The sequence below is a fragment of the Filicampus tigris genome, chromosome 6 (genome assembly GCF_054856515.1).
Source record: "Filicampus tigris isolate MCC_2025a chromosome 6, RoL_Ftig_1.0, whole genome shotgun sequence".
In the NCBI taxonomy this organism is placed as follows: domain Eukaryota; kingdom Metazoa; phylum Chordata; class Actinopteri; order Syngnathiformes; family Syngnathidae; genus Filicampus; species Filicampus tigris.
This window is the reverse complement of record NC_141222.1, coordinates 1,832,836-1,853,897: the sequence shown is the minus strand read 5'-3', so window position 1 is coordinate 1,853,897 and position 21,062 is coordinate 1,832,836. Positions and strand designations below refer to the sequence as shown.

Genomic DNA, 21,062 nt, shown 5'->3' with positions numbered 1-21,062 from the left:
CATCAAAACACAACTACTGTACTATAGCCGTAGTTGACGGCGAAACAAGTCACCAAAAGGAGGCACTTCTTCTGCTTGAGGGGTCCTCCGACTCTCTCTCTCTCTCTCTCTCCCTCTCTCTCTCTCTCTCTCTCTCTCTCCCTCTCTTGAAACAACATATTTTACAACAAGTTTAATAGACAAGAATAATTTGTCTGGAGAATAGACAAGACAAAATGATTTGGAGGCTGAACGACAGCGTGGTGGCTCTGCCTTTTGTTTTTAAAGCCAGTTCCTCTCGACAATGAGACAATGGCCCAATCCCAATACCCACACTTGCACCCTTGTGTCCTTCACTTGCGAGTTCCCGTGGAGGGTACAAGTGCACAGGGTGTCCCAATTCTGCCAAGTGCTTTGTCGCCCAGCCCATTTGCGCCCTTGCTAAGTCTGCATCCATGGCCCCTAAGCCGAATCTTATGACCCACAATTCGTTGCCGATTTGTCCAAAATAGCGGAAAATGACAGCATTCGGTGGAATTCCTGTGCCTGTAAAATGTTCCTGTAAAATTTCTCTCAAATGTCTCTGTAAATATCCAATTGTTACAAATTTTATCATATGTATATGTGCAATTTCAATCAATGTTTTAAATTCACAGTTTACCCACATATTTTGTCCTAATTTTGCTGCCGTACTGATCAACCTTCTGCGCATGTGCTGCATATCACGCAGGAGCCGTAAAACGTAAAACAAAAAAAAGATGATTTCACCAGGCCTGATGTGTATGCAAAGTTTCGTGAGATTTCATGCACGTTTACACCGTCAAAATTGGCATACTTTTATTTGCAAACTGCCCGTTGCCAAGGTGACAGCTTTTAACGAAAAATCACAAATATCGTGTTTTAAAATCAGGAAGGTCTACAGAGTCTTCTGAGCAATTCTGAGGTCGACCTGGTTAACTTCTTAGGAGAAAAGGATCAAAGAATAAAACATGTACTTCCTTTAGCCAGTAGGTGGCGCTACCAAAACAATGAAAAATAAGTTCGGAGATGTCTTCAGGATTCGACTTTTATCAAATGTCAGTAGATTTTTAGAAGAAATTATCATGTGCCTCAAGTTCCAGCAGCTATTTTAATCAGAGCAAATTCATACTTTAAACTTAATTCAAAATGGCCGACTTCCTGTTTGGTTTGGCATATGGCTCCAAAAGACTTTTTTGTAGACCTTGAACTGTTACATATACCACCAAATGTTCGTCGACCTAGGTGAAAAGTATAACCGGGGCTGAATTTGAAAAAAATTCTAGGGGGCGCTAGCGAGCCATTTCTTACAAATTACACAAAAAAATAAATAAATACTAGTGATATTGCCAGGCCTTATGTATGTGCAAAGTTTTATGACATTTCGAGAATGCGAACTGTGTGTTGCCATGGCAACAGCTTTTCACGTAAAATCACAAATTTCGCATTTTAATATTAGGAAGTCCTAAACACTGTTCCGAGCAAAGATGAGGTGGACCCGGTTAACCTGCTCAAAGAAAAAACATGTATTTCCTTCTGCCACTAGGTGGCACTACCACTACGATGAAAAATAAATTCATAGAACTCTTCAACCTTTGGCTATCATCAAATTTGAAATATTTCGAGAAGTTTGGATGATCTGTATTTGTACGTGTATTTATTGTCACGTTGAATAATCAGACTTTGCGGCACCGTCAAGCCACAATATTCGGCGTAGAGCAAGATCAACATCTTGAGGCTTTTATGACAAATTTTAAGTCAGATTCGTTCAATGGGCTTTGTGCGGTAAATAGTAATAAAAAAAATTTGTCACTACTAGGTGGCGCTATATGTATAATGGAATATTATCATATAGATGTTTTTAGGTTGCGACTCTTTACGTACAGGTGAAGTTTGGCATTTTTTGGAGCATGTGCAGGGGAGGTTTTCAGGTTTTTCTCCTGTATGGCGAAGGAAAAAATTTACGCCAAATTTGATGCCCCCCCCCCCCCGTCATATAGTTTATCGAAAACTCCCCCAAATTTTCCCAGTTGTTGCCCCAGGTCTTAAGATTATATATCCGAAGTTTGAATTCAATTGGAATAATCCTGCGGGACATGGGTGCAAAAGTATGCACCTTGTAAACGTGCAAAAATGGTCCAAAACTGGACATTCAAAATTCATAGCTCATTTCCTGTACACTTTAGACTATGGCTGCAATTACCTTTTTTGTACGTCTCGGGGTGCTGCATGTGCGTGCAAATTTTCGTAGGCCTAGGTCAAACGGGCTGGAATTCTATTTTGTTGTCCTACTCTAGGTGGCGCTACAGATCCATTTTGCTTGCGCTGTTTACGGCAACTTTAAAGTATCTAATATATCTAATATTTTTCGCCAGGCCCGATGAGACTGCAGCGTTTGGTAAGTTTTCGTGCATGTTTAGGGGTTCAAAAATGCGATAATTTGGTCAGAAAAAAAACCAAATGACCCTGAATGATGAATATCAATATCAAGATTGGATCCAGTTTTCCCTTGCCCTGACGCGGGTCACCCTCTGGAGCCAGGCCTGGAGGTGGGGCTAGTGTGCGAGCACCTGGTGGTCGGGCCCGCACCCATGGGGCCCAGCCGGGCTCAGCCCAAAAAGGCAATGTGGGTACCCTTCCCATGAGCTCACCACCTGTGGGAGGGGCCAAAAGGGTCGGGTGCCCTGTGAGCCGGGCAGCGGTAAAAAGAAAGGACGTTGGCCGATTCCCGGCTAAAGAAACTAGCTCTTGGGACATGGAATGTGACCTCTCTGGCAGGGAAGGAGCCCGAGCTGGTGTGTGAGGCTGAGAATTTCCGACTAAATATAGTCGGGCTCACCACACACAGCTTGAGAGAAGTGCCCAACTGGTGTGGGCATACTTATTGCCCCCCAGCTTGGCGCCTGTACATTGGGGTTTACCCCGGTGGACGAGAGGGTAGCCTCCCTCTGCCTTATTGTGGGGGGACAACCTAACTGTTGTTTGTGCCTATGCACCAAACAGCAGTGCAGAGTACTCACCCTTTTTGGAGTCCTTAGAGGGTGTGCTGGAGAGTGCCCCCCCTGGGACTCCATTGTTCTGCTGGGGGACTTCAATGCTCACGTGGGTAACGACAGTGAGACCTGGAAGGGATGTGATTGGTGGCACTAGAGGAATGGAGGCACTTCCTTGAAGGAGCAGAACACTCATTTGTGGTTTGGACTGATCATAATATCCTCCAGTACATCGGCTCGGCCAAACGACTGAGTTCCCACCAAGCCAGGTGGGCATTGTTCTTTGACCGCTTTACACTTACTCTTACCTATCATCCAGGGTCGAAGAACACCAAGCCCGACGCCCTGTCTGTCCTGCCTGTTTGCGGTTGACGAGCCCTGTACCGGTCCCGAGCCAGTATTGTCACCCACCTGCCTGGTAGCTTCTCTCACCCTCGAAGTGGAGGAGGTGGTCAAGGATGCCCTGGGGAACCACCCTGTTCCTGGTGGCTGCCCCGCAAATTCCTTGTTTGTCCCGGACTCTGTCCGCTCTCAGGTGCTGCAGTGGGGGCACTCCTCCAGACCTGCCATCCAGGGGTACGCCGCACACTAGCCTTCCTGCGGCAGCGCTTCTGGTGGCCCACCATGGAGGAGGACACACGGTCATTCGTATCAGCTTACACCGTCTGCGCTCGGAACAAGTCATCATCCAAACCCAGTTCTGGTTTACTTCGGCCGCTTCCCATCTCGAAGCGGCCATGGTCACACATCGCCCTGGACTTCGTTACTGGACTACCACCCTCTAAAAGTAACACTGTCATTCTAACCATAGTGGATAGATTTTCCAACGTGACACACTTCCTAGCACTCCCTAAGCTCCCCTCTGCCAAAGAGACTGCTGACCTCCATGTCCAACATGTTTTTCGCCTGCATGGCATTTCCGCTGACATAGTCCCTGACTGTGGCCCTCAGTTTGCCTCGTGGGTCTGGAAGTGTTTATGTGCAGCCCTTGGGATCGTTGTCAGTCTGTCGTCTGGCTTCCATCCGCAGACCAATGGACAATGACAGCGCACCAACCAACAGCTAGAGGATGCCCTCTCAATCACATCCATCCTCATGGAACTCCCACCTTGTATGGGTTGAGTACGCCCATAACTCTCTACAGAGCTCTTCATTCGGCATTTCTCCGTTCCAGTGCTCCTTGGGCTACCACCCACCTCTGTTCCCCTCGCGGGAGAGCAATCTAGTTGTTCCTTCTGTCCAATTCCATGTCCGCAAATGCCACAAGGTCTGGAGGCAGGCCCGCTCCGCTTTGCTCAGGTCCTCTGCCGATTCTCAGAAACAGGCCAACCGCTGCCGCATCCCTGCCCCTTCCTACTCAGTTGGGCAGAGGGTGAAGTTCAGCTCCGAGAACCTGCCGCTCAAGGCCAAGTCAAGGAAGCTTTCTCCCCGCTTTATTGTGCCTTTTGAGATCGCGGCAGTGGTGAACCCGTCTGTGGTGCGTTTCAAGCTCCCGGCCACTCTGCGTATGCACCCCACCTTTCATATCTCCCAGGTAAGCCAGTCTCGCAGTGTTCACTGTCCCCCCCTTTGCCGCTCCCTCCTCTTCCTCTGCTGATCGATGGCCACCCTGCTTTCACAGTGCGCAGGCCGTGGTGTTCAGGACTTCGTTGACTGGGATGGCTATGGGCCGGATGAGCGCAGCTAGATCCTGGCCCGGCAGGTTCTGTCCAAGTCGTTGATTCGTGACTTTCATCGTGCTCACCCCGTCGCCTGGCTAGGGCTCCTGTTGGTGCCCGTGTGAGGGGGGGTACTGTCAGGGCCACTGCCTCAGCGGCCTGAGTTGTGTGTGCGTGTGTGTGTGCACACTCGAGAGCAGGTGCAGTGGATTGGCAGCAGCTGAGATCCATCCCTCCCAATGAAGGCAGCTCCTACTTAAGACGTTCTGGGATGAAGACTACTTGCCAGATCGTCTTCGCTCCAAGCCGAGTTTGTACCTTCTAGCCTCCTTCTTGTCGCATTTAAGAAATTATAGTACTCACCGAGTTTCCATCTTTGTTACCCTCTCGGTCACCCTATGCTGTGCTTCGACACACTCTGCTCGCCCACCTCCCAGGCATTTGGGGTGTGAATATAGCCGACCTGATTCGCCACAAATTATAGTGGCTCCTTTCATTAGCTTTAAAATCGGCACTCGAGAGGCGTAGTCCTTCCTTGACATGGCAGAAGAAGAAATTGATTTGCAGGAGGTCAAAGTGTGCAAAATACCTTTATAAGGAACTGCAAGCAGACCGCTATGAGTTGATGATGTATAACTGGCCAGGGCGATCACAGATCTGCGTCGTGACGTGGCCACTTGGTGACCGGCTTCCACTCAGAATCTGTCTGCCAGTGCCCTGATAAAATTCACCCAAATTGCGTTAGACTATATGCGCCAATATACTTTGACTTTTAGACGGCTTTGAAATCAGGGGGAGCAGTCGTCCGTTAGAAGCGATTGTCCATTAGATTGAGTACTTTTTTTGGAGCCTTAAAAAGCACAGCACAGCACAAAATTATTGTATATACTGTAAATGTAAAAAAGCTTGAAATCGTATCAAAACTTCAAGTTATGCAAACTTACCTCGCTGCTGCTTGGGATTTGGGGGGAAATGGCATGCTCGATAGGGTTGGGCACAGAGGACTGAGAATCGAGTGAATTTTTCAGATTTTAGAATGCATACAGCATATGGTTCCATGGACTGCTTTGATTAGATACATTTTCCTTGCTTGTCCTTCAAATGCAGGGCTGTGTTTGTCATATATATTTCTTCTTTCTAAAGAAAAGGTTGTGTTCAGAAGCATGCTTTAAGTAACTGCTGCATTATTGTATTTTCTTGAGGTTCTCAAATATAAAGCTGTTGTGAAAAATATTACAAATAAATAAATAAAAGTAAACATACTGGTTAACAATAGTTATTTCAGTAACTCATCGCAAAGTTCTCAAACAGTAAAAGGTTTCAATTTTTTTCAAATATTGGGGTAAACGAAGAAGAATCAGAATCGGAAATCGTTAGGAACCGGAATCGAATTGAAGAACTGGAATCACAAGGTGAATTGTCCAAATTCGAATGATGCCCAACCGTATTGTTCGAGTCGCAATGTTAGCATGTTTTCTTTTTTCACCCATTGGTGTGTCTCATGTGGCCCACAAAACAAAAACCTGAAAACACATTACCAACAATCAACATCCATTTTTATATTGGATAAAAAATTGTACGGGCAGTCGTCTTGTTCACCTGTCAATTAGTCAGTTCAAACCCTGTTATCCATGATCCATTCTCGATACTGTACTGCTTATCCTCACTAGGGTCGTATATGTGCTTGAGCCAATCCCAACTGTCTATGGGCAAGAGGTGGGGTACACCCTGAACCGTTTGCCAGTCAATCACAGGGCCCCAATAGAAAATCATACTCACATTCACACTTATGGTGAATTTAGAGTCCTCAATTAACCTACCATGAATGTGTTTGGAATGTGGGAAGAAAACTGAATACCCAGAGAAAACCCACAAAGGCACGGGTAGAACATGCAAACTCCAAAAGAGCCCATGACCTCAGAACTGTAAGACAGATGTACTAAACAGTTTCCCACCGTGCAACCTAACCCCTTAATATGATTCTGTATATTTGACAAGGGAGTCCAAAATATCGGATTCAGGCATTGGAATTAGGCACAGCGACCTGCAGTGTTTGTCTACTCAGGGTCATTTGGGCCGTTTTGGGTTATAATGTTAAAACAGACAGACACAAAGTTCCTGCTCTTTGACCCTGGCTTGTGCCGAGGTCACAAAGTGTAGATCCTTCCTTGTAAAGAAACTCACTCACATACACACACGCACACGCACACACACACACACGCACGTACCTACGCACACAGACGCCCCCCCGCGCACACACACACACTCACCCCCACACACAAAAGCTTTGTCAATGGCTGGCTGTTTTGTGTGGTCTATTTCTAGGTTATGTCTATGGTGCAAATAGATTCACCTCTGCCCCGAAGCATGGACATTCAAAAAAAGTATTTTCTCTCTCTGTTTGTCTGTCTGCCTGTCTGTCTGTTTCTCTCTCTGTCTCTCTCTCTGTCACTCTTTTTTATTCTACTATTCCCACCAATTACAAATTACACATTCATCAACTATATATGTATTCGCTGGCGTTGGTGAATTTAATAAAATAAAATCTATACAATAGGTCGGCCTGCACGTGTGACTGTTATTTTTACTAATTATTGACCAATCTAAAATGTTGAAAATGGCTTGCTCTCATTCACGATGCAATGCTAATAATTGAACAAACTTGGCATTTTTTAGGTCATATATATATATATATATATATATATATATATATATATATATATATATATATATATATATAAATATACAGTGATCCCTCATTCATTGCGGTTAATGGGGGACAGAACCCGCTGCGATAAGTGAAAACCGCAAAGTAGTGTCGGACTTATGATTATGATTATTATTTTAGATTATATTTATTGTACAGTTTTATTTTGGGGAGATTTGCGCCTCTGTTACGCTGTTGCGAACCCCCGACATCGTTCTCACACTTCTAAATACTTGTTACACAATCAATTTAACTTTAAAAATGCAAAATTAAGAATAAATACCAAGCTGCGGGCTTCTTCTTGTTGCCTCCTACTTCATTTAAAAACGAAGAAGAAGCAGAAGGAGAAGAAGAAGAAGAAACACGGCCACCGAGTGAATTATGCCTTAACTTTCACTCAATAGCATCAAACATCCTTTGGATAAAATGCAAACGTTGTAAAATGCAATGTGGGATTGTAGTTAAGGTACGCTGTTTTAAGACAACCTAAGACAAAACTAACAAACACTTTCACACTTTATTTGGCGATGTCTAAGTCGTCCGTGCCGATGGCCGTCCGGGAGCGCGCTGCGCTGCGCTCATGACTATAAACACAGCTGTTGTACTGTACTATTCGATTTTAACAAAACTTTATTAGAGTAAACATATCATAACAAATACGGATTAGAAAGTATTCAGCTTGACTCTGACTAAATCAACGGCACATTTGAATCGTGGACCAGTCTAGCGAGAGGCTGTGATGATGCGCACCCAGTCAGCTCACGTACAGTACAGTGTGTGGAAAAAGTAAATCCAGTTGTGCTCTCTTTGGTTGAGCTCGCGCTGGGAACCAGTCACCGCCTTTTATGAGTGCCTGCGGGTGTGTACAAAGCCTCAACTCATATCTTTAAAACAATGCGCCTTTCTGCAATAAAGCTGCCGATATGGCTTTGTTGTTTAATTTTTAATTTGTTGTGAATGTTTCTGAAAAATCCACGATGCACCGAGGGTACGAAAGCTGAAGCGCGAAGTAACGAGGGATCATAGTAAATATATATTCATCCATTATCGATACCGCTTATCCTCACAAGGGTCGCGGGATGTGCTGGAGCCTATCCCAGCTGTCTTCGGGCAGTAGGCGGGAAACACCCTGAATTGGTTGCCAGCCAATTGCAGGGCACACAGAGACAAACATCCGCACTCACAATCACACCTAAGGGGCAATTTAGAGAGTTCAATCAACTTACCATGCAAGTTTTTGGAATGTGGGAGGAAACCGGAGTACCCGGAGAAAACCCACGCAGGCACGGGGAGAACATGTAAACTCCACACAGGGAGGCCGGAGCCGGGATCGAACCCACAACCTCTGAACTGTGAGGCGGACGTGCTAACCAGTCGACCACCGATAGGGTGAGAGGTTCGGCCATCCGGGAGGGACTCAGAGTCGAGCCACTGCTCCTCCGCGTTGAGAGGAGCCAGTTGATGTGGCTCTGGAATCTGATAAAGATGCCTCCTGGGCGCCTCCCTGGCGAGGTGTTCCGGGCATGTCCCACCGGCAGGAGACCCCGAGGACGACCCAGAACACGCTGGAGAGACTGTGAGGATAAGCAGTATAGATAATGGATGTGTGTGTATATATTATATATATATATATATATATATATATATATATATATATATATATATATATATGTATCCACACACTCAACAAAAATATAAACGCAACACTTTGTTTTTGCCCCTATTTTTTATGAGATCTAAAACTTTTTCCACATACACAATATCATATTTTCTCTCAAATATTGTTCACAAATCAGTCTAAATCTGTCATAGCGAGCACTTCTCCTTTGGCGAGATAATACATCCCACCTCACAAGTGTACCATATCAAGATGCTGATTAGGCACCATAATTAGGTGTGCCTTAGATTGCCTACAATAAAAGGCAACTCCAAAAGGTGCAGTTTTGACCAATGACCAATCACAACTCACCTGTTTTCTGAAGCTGAGCCGTGATTGGTTAGTTACTTGAGCCCTGATCAACTGTGATGCCATTTTCTGTCGGCAGAAGGGACAAAATGGCCGCCACCTGAGATGGCTAAAATCACATGGATTTTGCTGCGTAACTCATATTCCACAAACACAATATTAATCAGAATGCCGTGTTTCAACTAGTGGGCCTGCATAGAAAATATTCATGAAAAAAAACGTTTGTGTTGACATCTGTTATGACTGGTTGTTTACGTGATGTAACAGTTGCTCTGCAGTTGCTATGGTCCTTTTATGCTTTGTTCTTTATGAGTCATATAGGCCTTAAGTCTTACAGTTTAAAACTTTGAGTTAGACGGTGACATATTGTCAGTATGTCCAACCTTCTGGGAGTGAGGATGCAAACTCTTTTCCAGTCATGATCTCTGTTGTTACTTTGTATTTTTCTTGATAAAGACTTTTTACTCTTCAACTTCCGTGTCAAATCTGCGAATGGGTCCAAATCCCGATCCTCACATGACAGAATGTACTGACCTGTCATGGACCCAGCAGACTCAGACACAATCCCTCAAACCCAAGATATCATCAACTGCTCCTAAACATCCCTCCACCTCCAATCAGGTAGTGATTGTCTCACCGTGTGCTGCTTTGCCTTTTCACTGGGAACCTCTTGTGTCGCTCCTTCATGATGGGTCGCTCAAGCCGTCGCAAGTGAAAATGAAGTTTTTTTTGTCATTATGGTTTATATGTGTGTCATATTTTATCATCATGCCTTTGCCTCCAATCGCCCTCAGGCTGCTGACCACCCCCAAACCCTTCGTGTAAGCCCTGTCTTTTCTTCCATGTCCCTCTCATCTTTGCCACCTACTTGTCCTAATTTTGTACAGTCCCCTTCTAGTTTAACAGCTGATGTTTTGTTTTTAGACTCAGATTTTTCTGACTGTGAAGATGGCCATTATTTGGTTAATCTCCTTTCTGATTCTGACATTAATTTTGGCCTTCCTGCTTTTTCAAGCCCTCCTCAGTTTTTGTACGTTGATGATCCCTTAGTTTCTGATTCAGATTTTGACACTGATTTTGGTTTTCCGAGTCCCTTCCCAAGTCACTATTCAAGCCCTTGCCAATTTTTGTCACATTTTTCTGATGATGATTCCTTAGTGTCCACTCCAGAACACTTTCCATCAAACTCTAGCTTGGGTGCCCAGTTTGTCATTTACCCGAGTAGAGGTCCTGGTTCCTCCCGTAAGTCAGCTTTTTCTAAGTCACGAACCTGTACCCTTAGTGTCCACCACTGAACCCTTCCCTTCAGACCCTACTTTGGGTGCCGGTTGGCCATTTACACGGGACCCCCGCGGCGTGGCCAACGTAGGCGTCCGAGTAGAGTTTCTGGTTCCTCCTCAGCTTTTTCCAAGTCACATCATTACGAACCTTTACCCAAGCCACTACACTCCCCACCTTTTTCGACACCTTGTTCACTGCGTACTTCTTCACCTAGTCCCGTTCATCCCATTTCTTCTAGTTTACATTCCTCACTATCTGTACTCCCAATCCCTCGTGTCTTGTTTGCGTCCCAACCTCTTTGGTGGCAGGCTGATGAGACAGAGCCCCTTCCCGGCGCCTCAGCAAATGCGGGCCCCCGTGCCGATGCCTCTGCAGTGCCAGGCCCCCTTTCCGGCACCCTGGTAACTACAGGCTCCCATGCCGGCTCCTCTGCACCCGATGCCTCAGCAGTGCCATGCCCTCTCCCCGGGACCTCGGCAACTACAGGCTCTCATGCCGGCTCCTCTGCAGTGCCAAGCCCTCTTCCCGGCACCTTGGTAACTACAGGCTCCCATGCCAGTTCCTCTGCAGTGCCAGGCCCGCTTCCCGGCAACTCGGCAACTACAGGCTCACATGCCGGATCCTCTGCAGTGCCAAGCCCTCTTCTCGGCACCTCGGTAACTACAGGCTCCCATGCAGGCTTCTCTTCAGTGCCAGGCCCTCTTCTCGGCACCTCAGCAAATGCAGGCCCCATCCTAGCTCCTCAGCACCACCAGACTCTGACGTTGTTCCAGCGGCGCAACCTCTGCGGCTGCCCTTGGATTCTGCTACGACGGCTCCGGCAGCGCAACCTCTGCAGCTGCCCTTGGATTCTGCTACGATGGCACAAGACCTTCAGCTGCCCTCTGACTCGGCTCTGGTGGCGCAACCTCTGCGGCTGCTCTTGGATTCTGCTACAGCGGCGCAAGGCCTGAGGCTGCATTCCTCCTTGACGCCCACTGGACTTGCCCCGCCAAGAACCTTGTGTCTGGCCTTCGGGAGGGCACTAGATTGTCCCCGCCATGACCCTCTTGTCTGGCCTCCGGGTCGCCCACCGGACTGGTCCTGCCAAGACCCTCTCGTCTGGCCTTCTTCGATCTGTTCTTGATTTTGGTTTTGATTTAGACTTTAGTTTCATGTTTTCGAATTGTTTTTCCCTTGTTTTTGTTTGTTTTCTTTTATTTTCTTTGTGACCTTGTTTCTGTTGTCGTTTTAGATTCTTGGCACCAGGTGGTGCCCCTTGGGGGGGGTACTGTTATGACTGGTTGTTTACGTGATGCATCAGTTCCTCTGCAGTTGCTATGGTCCTTTTATGCTTTGTCCTTTATGATATCATATAGGACTTAAGTCTGACAGTTTAAAACTTTGAGTTAGACAGTGACACATTGTCAGTACGTCCAACCTTCTTGGAGTGAGGATGCAAACTCTCTTTCAGTCATGATCTCTGTTGTTACTTTGTATTTTTCTTGATAAAAACCTTTTACTCTTCAACTTCCGTGTCATATCTGCGAATGGGTCCAAATCCCGATCCTCACATGACAACATCTCCGTTATAGATCAAGTGTGACGTAAACTTGGCAAACCATCTTTTAGTAATGGCTAAAACTATTTTGAGCATACTTTCATTAATTTTGATGACGCAAACCACCCAGATTCATCCACCTGGCTTCCACATTAACCGGCTCCCGATTCCAGCTGTGGCCGTTTGGGCAATGCCAGTCGAGTCATTTTCTTTTTCCTGTCTGCAAATTCATCACAAGCAACATTGAAACTGTTCAACTGCATACCTGTTAAATTATACAATAAACACTTGAGACAAAACGTCTCGTTTACAACTCCCGACTGGCTGCAATAAATTGTAAAGATAGTAAAAAATTAAAATATCAAGGTAGAGAGTGGTATTTGTACCCGGAGCACATGCTCTAACCACTACGCCATGTGCTGGTAGACTTTTACCAATGCAGAATTTGTACTTACAGATCTAAATAAATTTCCCAGTGAGGGCCCAAATTAATCTGCACAAAACGTATACGACCATGTCAAGCCACAGCCTATATAGCTTTCAATTCTTCCAATCTTGATGGGTCGTCTCCACTCCATGTCCAGTTATTCGGGCAAATCGGCATCATGAGCATCTGGCTCGTCCAACATACATCATGCCAACAACCTCCTCCTCCAACTCTTCAAACACCTGGATCGCGTGAGAAAAGTTTTAAATGTTGCTCTCTGAGTCAATTTCTGACTGGCTTTGTACACTTTCCATGTTGCACACTGCCATTGTTATCTTAAAATAACGTCACACTTCCGGGTTTTCCGCTCACCAAGATCTCACTTTGGGGAAAACAATTACCTTGTCGAATACACAAAATAGGAATTCTTTTTTTATGCTTTATTTTTTGTATGATGTTTAATTAGTTTACTTAGATTTCATTTGGAATATTCTGAAACTACTTCACATTTGATCTTTAAGCTGATGCTTCACCTATTCCTTCTGGGCTCTTTTCTACCAAGAACTACAGTATGTACTGAATATTGTATGTAAATGCATTGTCTGCAATATACTCATAAACTCAACTCAACTCAACTCAATTAAACAAAACTAAAGTAAGCTTCACATCATGCCAGATAATCCTGTAGATCAGGGAATGGAATGGAAAGAATTTACACATATATATATATATATATATATATATATAGCATAAGCAAGCATGGATCGGAAAAGAAATTTGGTAGTTTCGAACGTCACTACGTGGATATTCTCATACTTTGAGCCACTAAATCAAATTATTAATTCCCTATTAGTTGTATTCTACACTTGCACAGTGCACACACACACATATTTTACCTTCACATGCGCACACACAACAAATCACACACACACTGACACGCACACGCGCTCACACATTTGAACCTATAAAGAACACATTTAGATGAAAGCAGTGGTTTTATCTCCTTCCCTCAGCAGGAAACTAGCAACTAGTAATGCACAAATCACACACACACATGCACGTGCACACACAAACAGTGTAGTTGATGAGTTGTGTGGCAGATATATGGGCTGGAATGTTGGGAATATGTGAATAACCCTTAGCTTTTCCACTTTTCCACTCAAACAAACTTCCTTTGGGGGGGTTGGGGAGTAAGGTTTAAAAGACAGAAATGGCCAACTAGGTAGTGACCAGAAACTGCTGCAGAAGAGGGCTAAATTTACTTTTTAGAATTCATTAAATTTGAATTTGTATTTCACCATCACAAGAATAAAGTATCAATCTGGCTTCAAGCAAATATTTTGTGGAAAATACGTTCTTGGTCAAAAGACCACACTTGACTGTTGAAAAGTCATACTAAATCGACTTTAAGTTATGTGTAAAAGGTTAACTCAATATGCTTCACATATTGAAAAGTGCATTTAAAAGCATTTACAAGCAAAATTGTTAAAGATATTTAAAAGCAAAGTAAAGAAATAAAAGTAGTGTCTTAAAATGATTAGAACATAGAGTGCAAGAACATGATTTTGATTTTAAAAATACTTTAAACATTTTTAATCAAAGTTATGGGAAAAGAGCATAGTTTTTAACCTGTATTTAAACAGATTCACACTTGGAGCTGAATTCACTTATAGTAGCAGTATACACGACACCGTAACTCTTTTGTCACACATGAATTTAATGGCTCTGTCTTTAGGGACGTCATCAATTCCACTGTCGAACTGTTAAAAAATACAATACAATAAAACAATGTAAAACTTACAAATGTAATAAATTCACATAAATGTACAATAAACACAAACCAATACCTCGCTGGCTGCACATATCCAAACAAGGAAAAGCACCTATTCTCCGACAGCTTGTACAGAAATATCACAACAAAAAAACGTGCACCTTTAGCTGGGTCACTATCTTTCTGACTGATGTAATGGTCTGCACCTTCAGTCACATGCATTTGACCGGATGTGACCACGCTAACCCTTACTCACTTACTGTGGACAGAGCTCTCGAGAAAGGTTCATAACATAAATCTTAAAGTGGAGGTCCACAACCACCAGGCCGCGGGCCACTTTGGACCAGGCTGTGGTGAGCCGCACTGATGAAGGAAAAAAAAACCTTACAGTCCATCCATCTATCTGCCGCTTAGCCGAGGTCGTGTCGCGGAGGCAGCAGCTTCAGCAAGGAAGCCAAGACTTCCATCTCCCCAGCCACGTCTTCCAGCTCTTCCGGAGGGATCCCAAGGCAAGGCCAACCGGGAGACATAGTCTCTCCAGCGTCTCCTGGGTCACCCCCGGGGCCTCCTGCCGGTAGGACATGCCCTGAACACCTCTCTAGAGTGAAGTCTAGGAGGCATCCTAATCTGATGACCAAGTCACCTCAGCTGGCTCCTCTCAACGTGGATGAGCTGCAGCTCGACTCTTGAGTCCCTCCTGGATGGACGAACTTCTCACCCTATCTCTAAGGGAGAGCCCGGAAAACCTGCAGAGGAAACCCATTTCGGCCGCTTGTATCCTTGATCTTGTTTTTTTGGTCATGACCCACAGCTCATGACCATAGGTGAGGGTAGGTACGTAGATTGCCCGGTAAATCGAGAGCTTCACCTTTCGGCTCAGCTCCTTCTTCAGCACGACAGACTGATACAGAGTGCGCATCACAGCAGACGCTGCACCGATCCGCCTGTCGATCTCCCGCTCCATCCTACCCTCACTCGCGAACAAGACCCCAAGATACTTGAACTCCTCCACTTGGGGCAGAATCTCATCCCCGACCTGGAGAGGTCACGCGACCCTTTTCAGACTGAGGACCATGGTCACAGATTTGGAGGTGCGGATTTTCATCCCAACCGCTTCAGACTCGGCTGCGAACCGCTCCAGTGAGAGTTGGGGATCGCGGTCTGAGGAAGCCAACAATAGCACATCATCTGAAAAAAGCAGAGATGCAATACTGAGGCCACCAAAACCAGACCACCTCAACACCTCAGCTGAGCCTAGAAATTCTGTCCATAAAAGTTATGAATAGAATCGGTGACAAAGGGCAGCCTTGGCAGTGGAAATGAATCCGACTTACTGCCGGCAATGCGGCAGTAACTCTGACATCGGTGGTACAGCGACCAAACAGCCAGTATCAGGGGGCTCGGTAACCCGTACTCCCGAAGCACCGCCCCACAGACCTCCCCGAGGTCGAACGCCTACTCCAAGTCCACAAAACACATGTAGACTGGTTGGACGAACTCCCATGGACCCTCGAGGACCCTGCTGAGGGTGTAGAGCTGGTCCACTGTTCCACGGATGGGTGGAAAACCATATTGCTCCCCCTGAATCCGAGATTCGACCTCCCGATAGACCCTCCTCTCCAGCACCCCTGAATAGACCTTACCAGGGAGGCTGAGGAGTGTGTTTCCGCTGTAATTGGAACACACCCTTCGTTCCCGCTTCTTTTAAAGGGGGACCACCACCCCGGTCTGCCAATCGAGAGGCACTGTCCCCGATGTCCATGCAATGTTGTAGAGGCGTGTCAACCATGACAGCCCCACAACATCCAGAGCCTTTCGGAACTCCGGACGGATCTCATCCACCCCCGTGGCTTTGCAACCAAGGAGCTTTTTAACTACCTCAGTTACTTCAACCCCAGAATTGAGGAGGTCTTCAAAGTATTCTCCCCACCAACCCACAATGTCCCGAGTCGACATCAGCAGCATTCCATCACCACTATACACAGTGTTAATGGTGAACTGCTTTCCTCTCCTGAGACACCGGATGGTGGACCAGACTTTCCTCGAAGCCGTCATCAGCCAAAGTCATTTTCCATGGTCTCAACGAACTCCTTCCACATCCGTGTTTTTGCCTCAGTAACCGCCAAAGCTGCATCCTGCTTGGCCAACCAGTATCTGTCAGCTGCCTCCAGAGTCCCGCAGGCCATAAAGGCCAGATAGGAATCCTTCTTCAGCTTGACAGCATCCCTCACCGCTGGTGTCCACCAGCGGGTTCGGGTATTGCCGCCACGACAGGTACCTTCTTAAGGCCACAGCTCCGATCGGCCTCTTCATCAATGGAGGCACGATATAATGGTCCACTCTGACTCAATGTCGCCTGCATCCCCCGGGACGTGGGCCAAGTACTGCTGGAGGTGGGAGTTGAAAGTTCTTCTGACAAGGGATTCTGCCAGACATTCCCAGCAAACTCTCACAAGACGTTTGGGTCTGCCAGGTCAGACCGGCATCTTCCGCCACCATCGGAGCCAAAACACCACCTCAATATTGTTGTGCTAAATACTTAAGGCCAAAATTTGCGCTACCCGGAGAAAAACTGGCACCAAACATGTGAAAAGCCATCCTGTATTCTATGGGCTCTGCATGGAATTGGCCATTCTCCCACCATAGGAACCTCAAGTAGTTGCGCATCTCTGTACTGACAAAGAATTGATGGAACATTCTTTGGATGTCACAGGTTATGGCCACAGCTTCCTTTCTGAAGCGACAAAGCACTCCCACCAACGAGTTAGTCATATCAGGGGCCGGTGAGGAGTGTATCATTCAATGAGATGTCGAGGAATTTAGCTGAGCAATCAAAAACTACACTCCACCTAGTCGGCTTCTTCGGGTGTTACATCCCATGGTGCGGACTGTACCACACGGTCTCACTCTCAGATGCAAAAGGGGCCAGTTCTGCATCACCGTGACTAGTAAGATCTGTCAAAAAGGCTGTATAACGTTCATGGTACTGCTTGTCAGCCTTTAATCTTTTCTTAAGGTGCTGCAGTCGGACAGTAGCTAGCCTGTTATTATTTGGAAGTTTTGGAGGGAGAGTGTCCTTGAAAGGGAGTGGCATCTCATAGTGTCCGTCTGGTCTTTGTAATATTCTGTCACTCAGAAGTTACAGAATACTTGTCATCATAGTTTCTTTCATTAAAATCTGACTCCAAGACTTTAAGCACATCAGCTGCTAACGGTATGGGTACTTCCTTTACTGTGACACGATGACTCTGATTGCCTTGTCCGTCCAAGTGCGGATTTACCGACCCAATTATGCTCCATCCCAGAATAGTTCTTTGGGCAAAAGGCTCATTAACATTTCCAGTAATCGCTTCTAAGGGTGCTAGAGCCTAGAGCTGATGGGCAGTCATAACCAATTAACAACCCCACATCACAATCTTGAAGCTGCTTCATTTTGTTTGCTAGAGATTTCAGGTTTGGCCACTGAAGTGCAGTTTCACTGGTGGGGATATGAAACTTGTCGACAGAGATGAATTCTTGAGAGTAAACTTGATCAATTTGGACTTGGACATTAGAGTCATAGCCACGTACTTTCAAGTTGCAAGTAAGCTTACTCGCTATGACAGTGTCGAGAGAAGTCGTCGTACTTAATTCAACTGCACTGGTTTAGAGTCGGGCGGCACGGTGGTCAACTGGTTAGCACGTCCGCCTCACAGTTCAGAGGTCGTGGGTTCGATCCCGGCTCCAGCCTCCCTGTGTGGAGTTTGCATGTTCTCCCTGTGCCTGCGTGGGTTTTCTCCGGGCACTCCGGTTACCTCCCACATTCCAAAAACATGCATGGTAAGTTGATTGGATACTCTAAATTGCCCCTAGGTGTGATTGTGAGTGCGGATGTTTGTCTCTGTGTGCCCTGCGATTGGCTGGCAACCAGTTCAGGGTGTCCCCCGCCTACTGCCCAAAGACAGCTAGGATAGGCTCCAGCGCGCCCCGCGACCCTTGTGAGGAGAAGCGGTACAGATAATGGATGGATGGATGGATGGTTTAGAGTCAACATTCAGTTCAGAAGCCAAATCTCCTAAAATAAAAGAGGAGACACTTTGGGTATCAAGGAAGGCAGAGATAAGTATTTCCTTCTGAGGGTGTGAAACAGCGACAAAAACTGGCACAATGCTGGATGTGGCAGAAAATGTCCTTGTTAGTACATGAGACATGACTTTATGTACTTCTACATTTGTGCCATCCACTTTGTGAGACATTCTCCGTTTCCTTTTGTCTTGGTTCTTTTACCTTTTCTATATGCAGACAAGTAGGGTGACGTTGGTTGCACTTACTACGGGAGTAGCGCGTCTTGCAATCTTTGGTTACGTGACCCTTTCTTAGACATCCGAAGCACAGGTAATTTTCATGAATGAATGTCGTCTTTTCGTCCATGGTTTTTGCTGCAAACATGGAACATTTCAGTATGCCACGTGCATCGTCTCTGCAAAACAAACAAGGTGGCTTTAACTTGAGGAATAGCCTCATGGCAACTATGGAGGAAATCTACAAACTCTCTTAAAGATAGAGGGTCATTATCATTTAGTTTGGGCCACTTTGTAAGTTTAGTTCTGAAGGCTCTTTGAACCATGAATGGACTGCCATACCTTTCTTGTAGCACACTCCGAATGCCTTGATATGCTTGCTCAGTAGTCCAGTAAAAGTATCCTTCCACAGCCTTCTTTGCGTCGCCTGCAAGGTGACTTTTTAAGTAAAATATTTTCTCACATGCAGGTAGAGGTTTATTGCCTATCAAGGCCATAAAGGATACCTTCCAATCCATAAAGTATAGGGAAGGTGGTTCAGTATTAGAAAATTTGCAAGGGCTTGAGCCAAACTTAGCTCTTGTTCCACTGGTGAAGTTTGAGGCATAAATAAAGGAGCATGAGGACTCAACAGCAGTGTGACCATTCGCAACATTGTCTGAATCTTGGGATGACAGTTCGATATTTTCTAACTTGTCTTAAACATTGTAAACTCTTACACGAGCAGCTGCAACCTTTACCTCACTGTCTACTTTCAGTTGCTGTAGTTTAGTCTTCTCCTCCTCAATCTTCGCTTTCATTTCAAGCGCCTCTCTTTTGATTGTTGCAAAAGCCAGTGATTCCTTTATCTTCCAATCACTCTCCAATTTGGTACCAAAGCCCAAGCTGAGTGTGGTGTTGAGCCCGACTATATCTAGTCGGAACTTATCAGCCTCACACACCAGCTCTGGCTCCTTCTGCCAGAGAGGTGACATTCCATGTCCCAAGATCTAGTTTCTGTAGCCGGGGATCAGACCACCAAGGACCCTGCCTTTTACTGTTGTCCAGCTCACAGGGCACCCGACCCCTTTGGCCCCTCCCACAGGTGGTGAGCCCATGGGAAGGGGGGACCCACGTTGCCATTTTGGGCTGAGACCGGCCGGGCCCCATGGGTGCAGGCCCGGCCACCAGGCACTCACCAACGAGCCCCACCTCCAGGCCTGACTCCAGAGGGGGGACCCGGTGACCCACGTCCAAGCAAGGGAAAACGAGGTCCATTTATTTCAATCATCATAGGGGTTACAGTACTTCCGTGGCTGATGCTGAAAAATATTTAATTTTGAAAAGTGACCGGATTCTCTTCGTTACATCCATCTATGACTGACTCTTAATGCACTTCAAGTTGTCTCCGTTGTGTAATGCTAATATTAAATGCACAAGCTAGTGAAATTAGTAAAATAAACAGACATATTTGGAATGTTTCTTTGCAACGGGGAAAAGGCCCAGTGAGAAGTCAAAACAAGAGTCGATGCCCAAGAACAAAAAGAAAGGTACATTTCACAGACAATACAAGAAGACCTACTTGAAATATGGATTTACGGCAACAATTAATTCACACGCACAAAGTAAGCCCGCTCTGTGACGGTGAATAGTTACAGAGCGGGCTTACTTTGTTTGAACCGGTCCGTGGCAGAAAAAAGGTTGGGGACCACAGTCTTAAACAAATTAGATTCTTTCATTACATTATAAAAATACATAAATAGATGTCTTGAACAAAATATAACATGAAATAACTTTAGGGCAGTGAAAGGCAGCTTATACTATTTGCATGTAGCATAACAGCTAAAAGCTGCTTCACCATGTTTGCTTTGACTTCTGGTTACCACTAATTGACCCGAGTCTGCAAACTTCAGAGCCCTACTGTGTTTATATTCCATTAGCATCTCTATAACATAATCAATACCTAAACAATTCAGTGATTTCTAGACCAGGAGTACAATTTTAAAGTCTATTCAGCTGACTGGGAGCCAGTGTAAAGCCTTTAGGACTGGAGTAATATGTTCTGATCTCTTTGTTGTGGTCAGAACCTGAGCTGTAGCATTCTGAATGAGCTGAGTTCACAGAGTTTTTTTGTTATTTTTTGGGGTTTTTTTGCGGCGGCGGCAGAGTGGGAGGGGGGGTGTCAGACCGACGGAATGCAAGGATGAAATCGCTTTAAAAGGATGAGGGTTGGAGGATGATAATTTTTATGAATAAGGACGGCGGGACAAGGACGGAAGGGTACCCAGGTCGCGGACGGAGGACAGACTGACAAAAGAGGGTTAAGTAATTTCCGTCTCTAAGCCAGAATTTTAATCAACTTCTCTTTTTGAAAATTGGATCTCAAACTCATCAATGCATCCATATCTCACAAGCCAGACATACAGTTGACAGTTTATCCTATCTGCTAATCATGTAAACACT

At 45.7% G+C, this 21,062-nt stretch overlaps 1 protein-coding gene across 3 annotated transcripts; it reads left to right on the top strand.

Annotated features, from left to right (window-relative positions):
• The first annotated feature begins 9,713 nt into the window (after positions 1-9,713).
• Positions 9,714-12,056, top strand: LOC147145445 (uncharacterized). 3 transcript variants are annotated; one of them, XM_086033943.1, is made up of 4 exons: positions 9,714-9,942; positions 10,116-10,142; positions 10,911-11,138; positions 11,233-12,056. In XM_086033943.1, the coding sequence occupies exons 1-4, from the start codon at positions 9,814-9,816 to the stop codon at positions 11,260-11,262; spliced, it is 414 nt and encodes a 137-aa protein (XP_085890069.1). In that variant the 5' UTR covers positions 9,714-9,813; the 3' UTR covers positions 11,263-12,056. The 3 variants fall into 3 exon arrangements, with proteins under 3 accessions (XP_085890069.1, XP_085890067.1, XP_085890068.1); XM_086033941.1 differs by having other exon boundaries at positions 10,911-12,056; XM_086033942.1 differs by lacking the exon at positions 10,116-10,142 and having other exon boundaries at positions 10,911-12,056.
• The last annotated feature ends 9,006 nt before the right edge of the window (positions 12,057-21,062 follow it).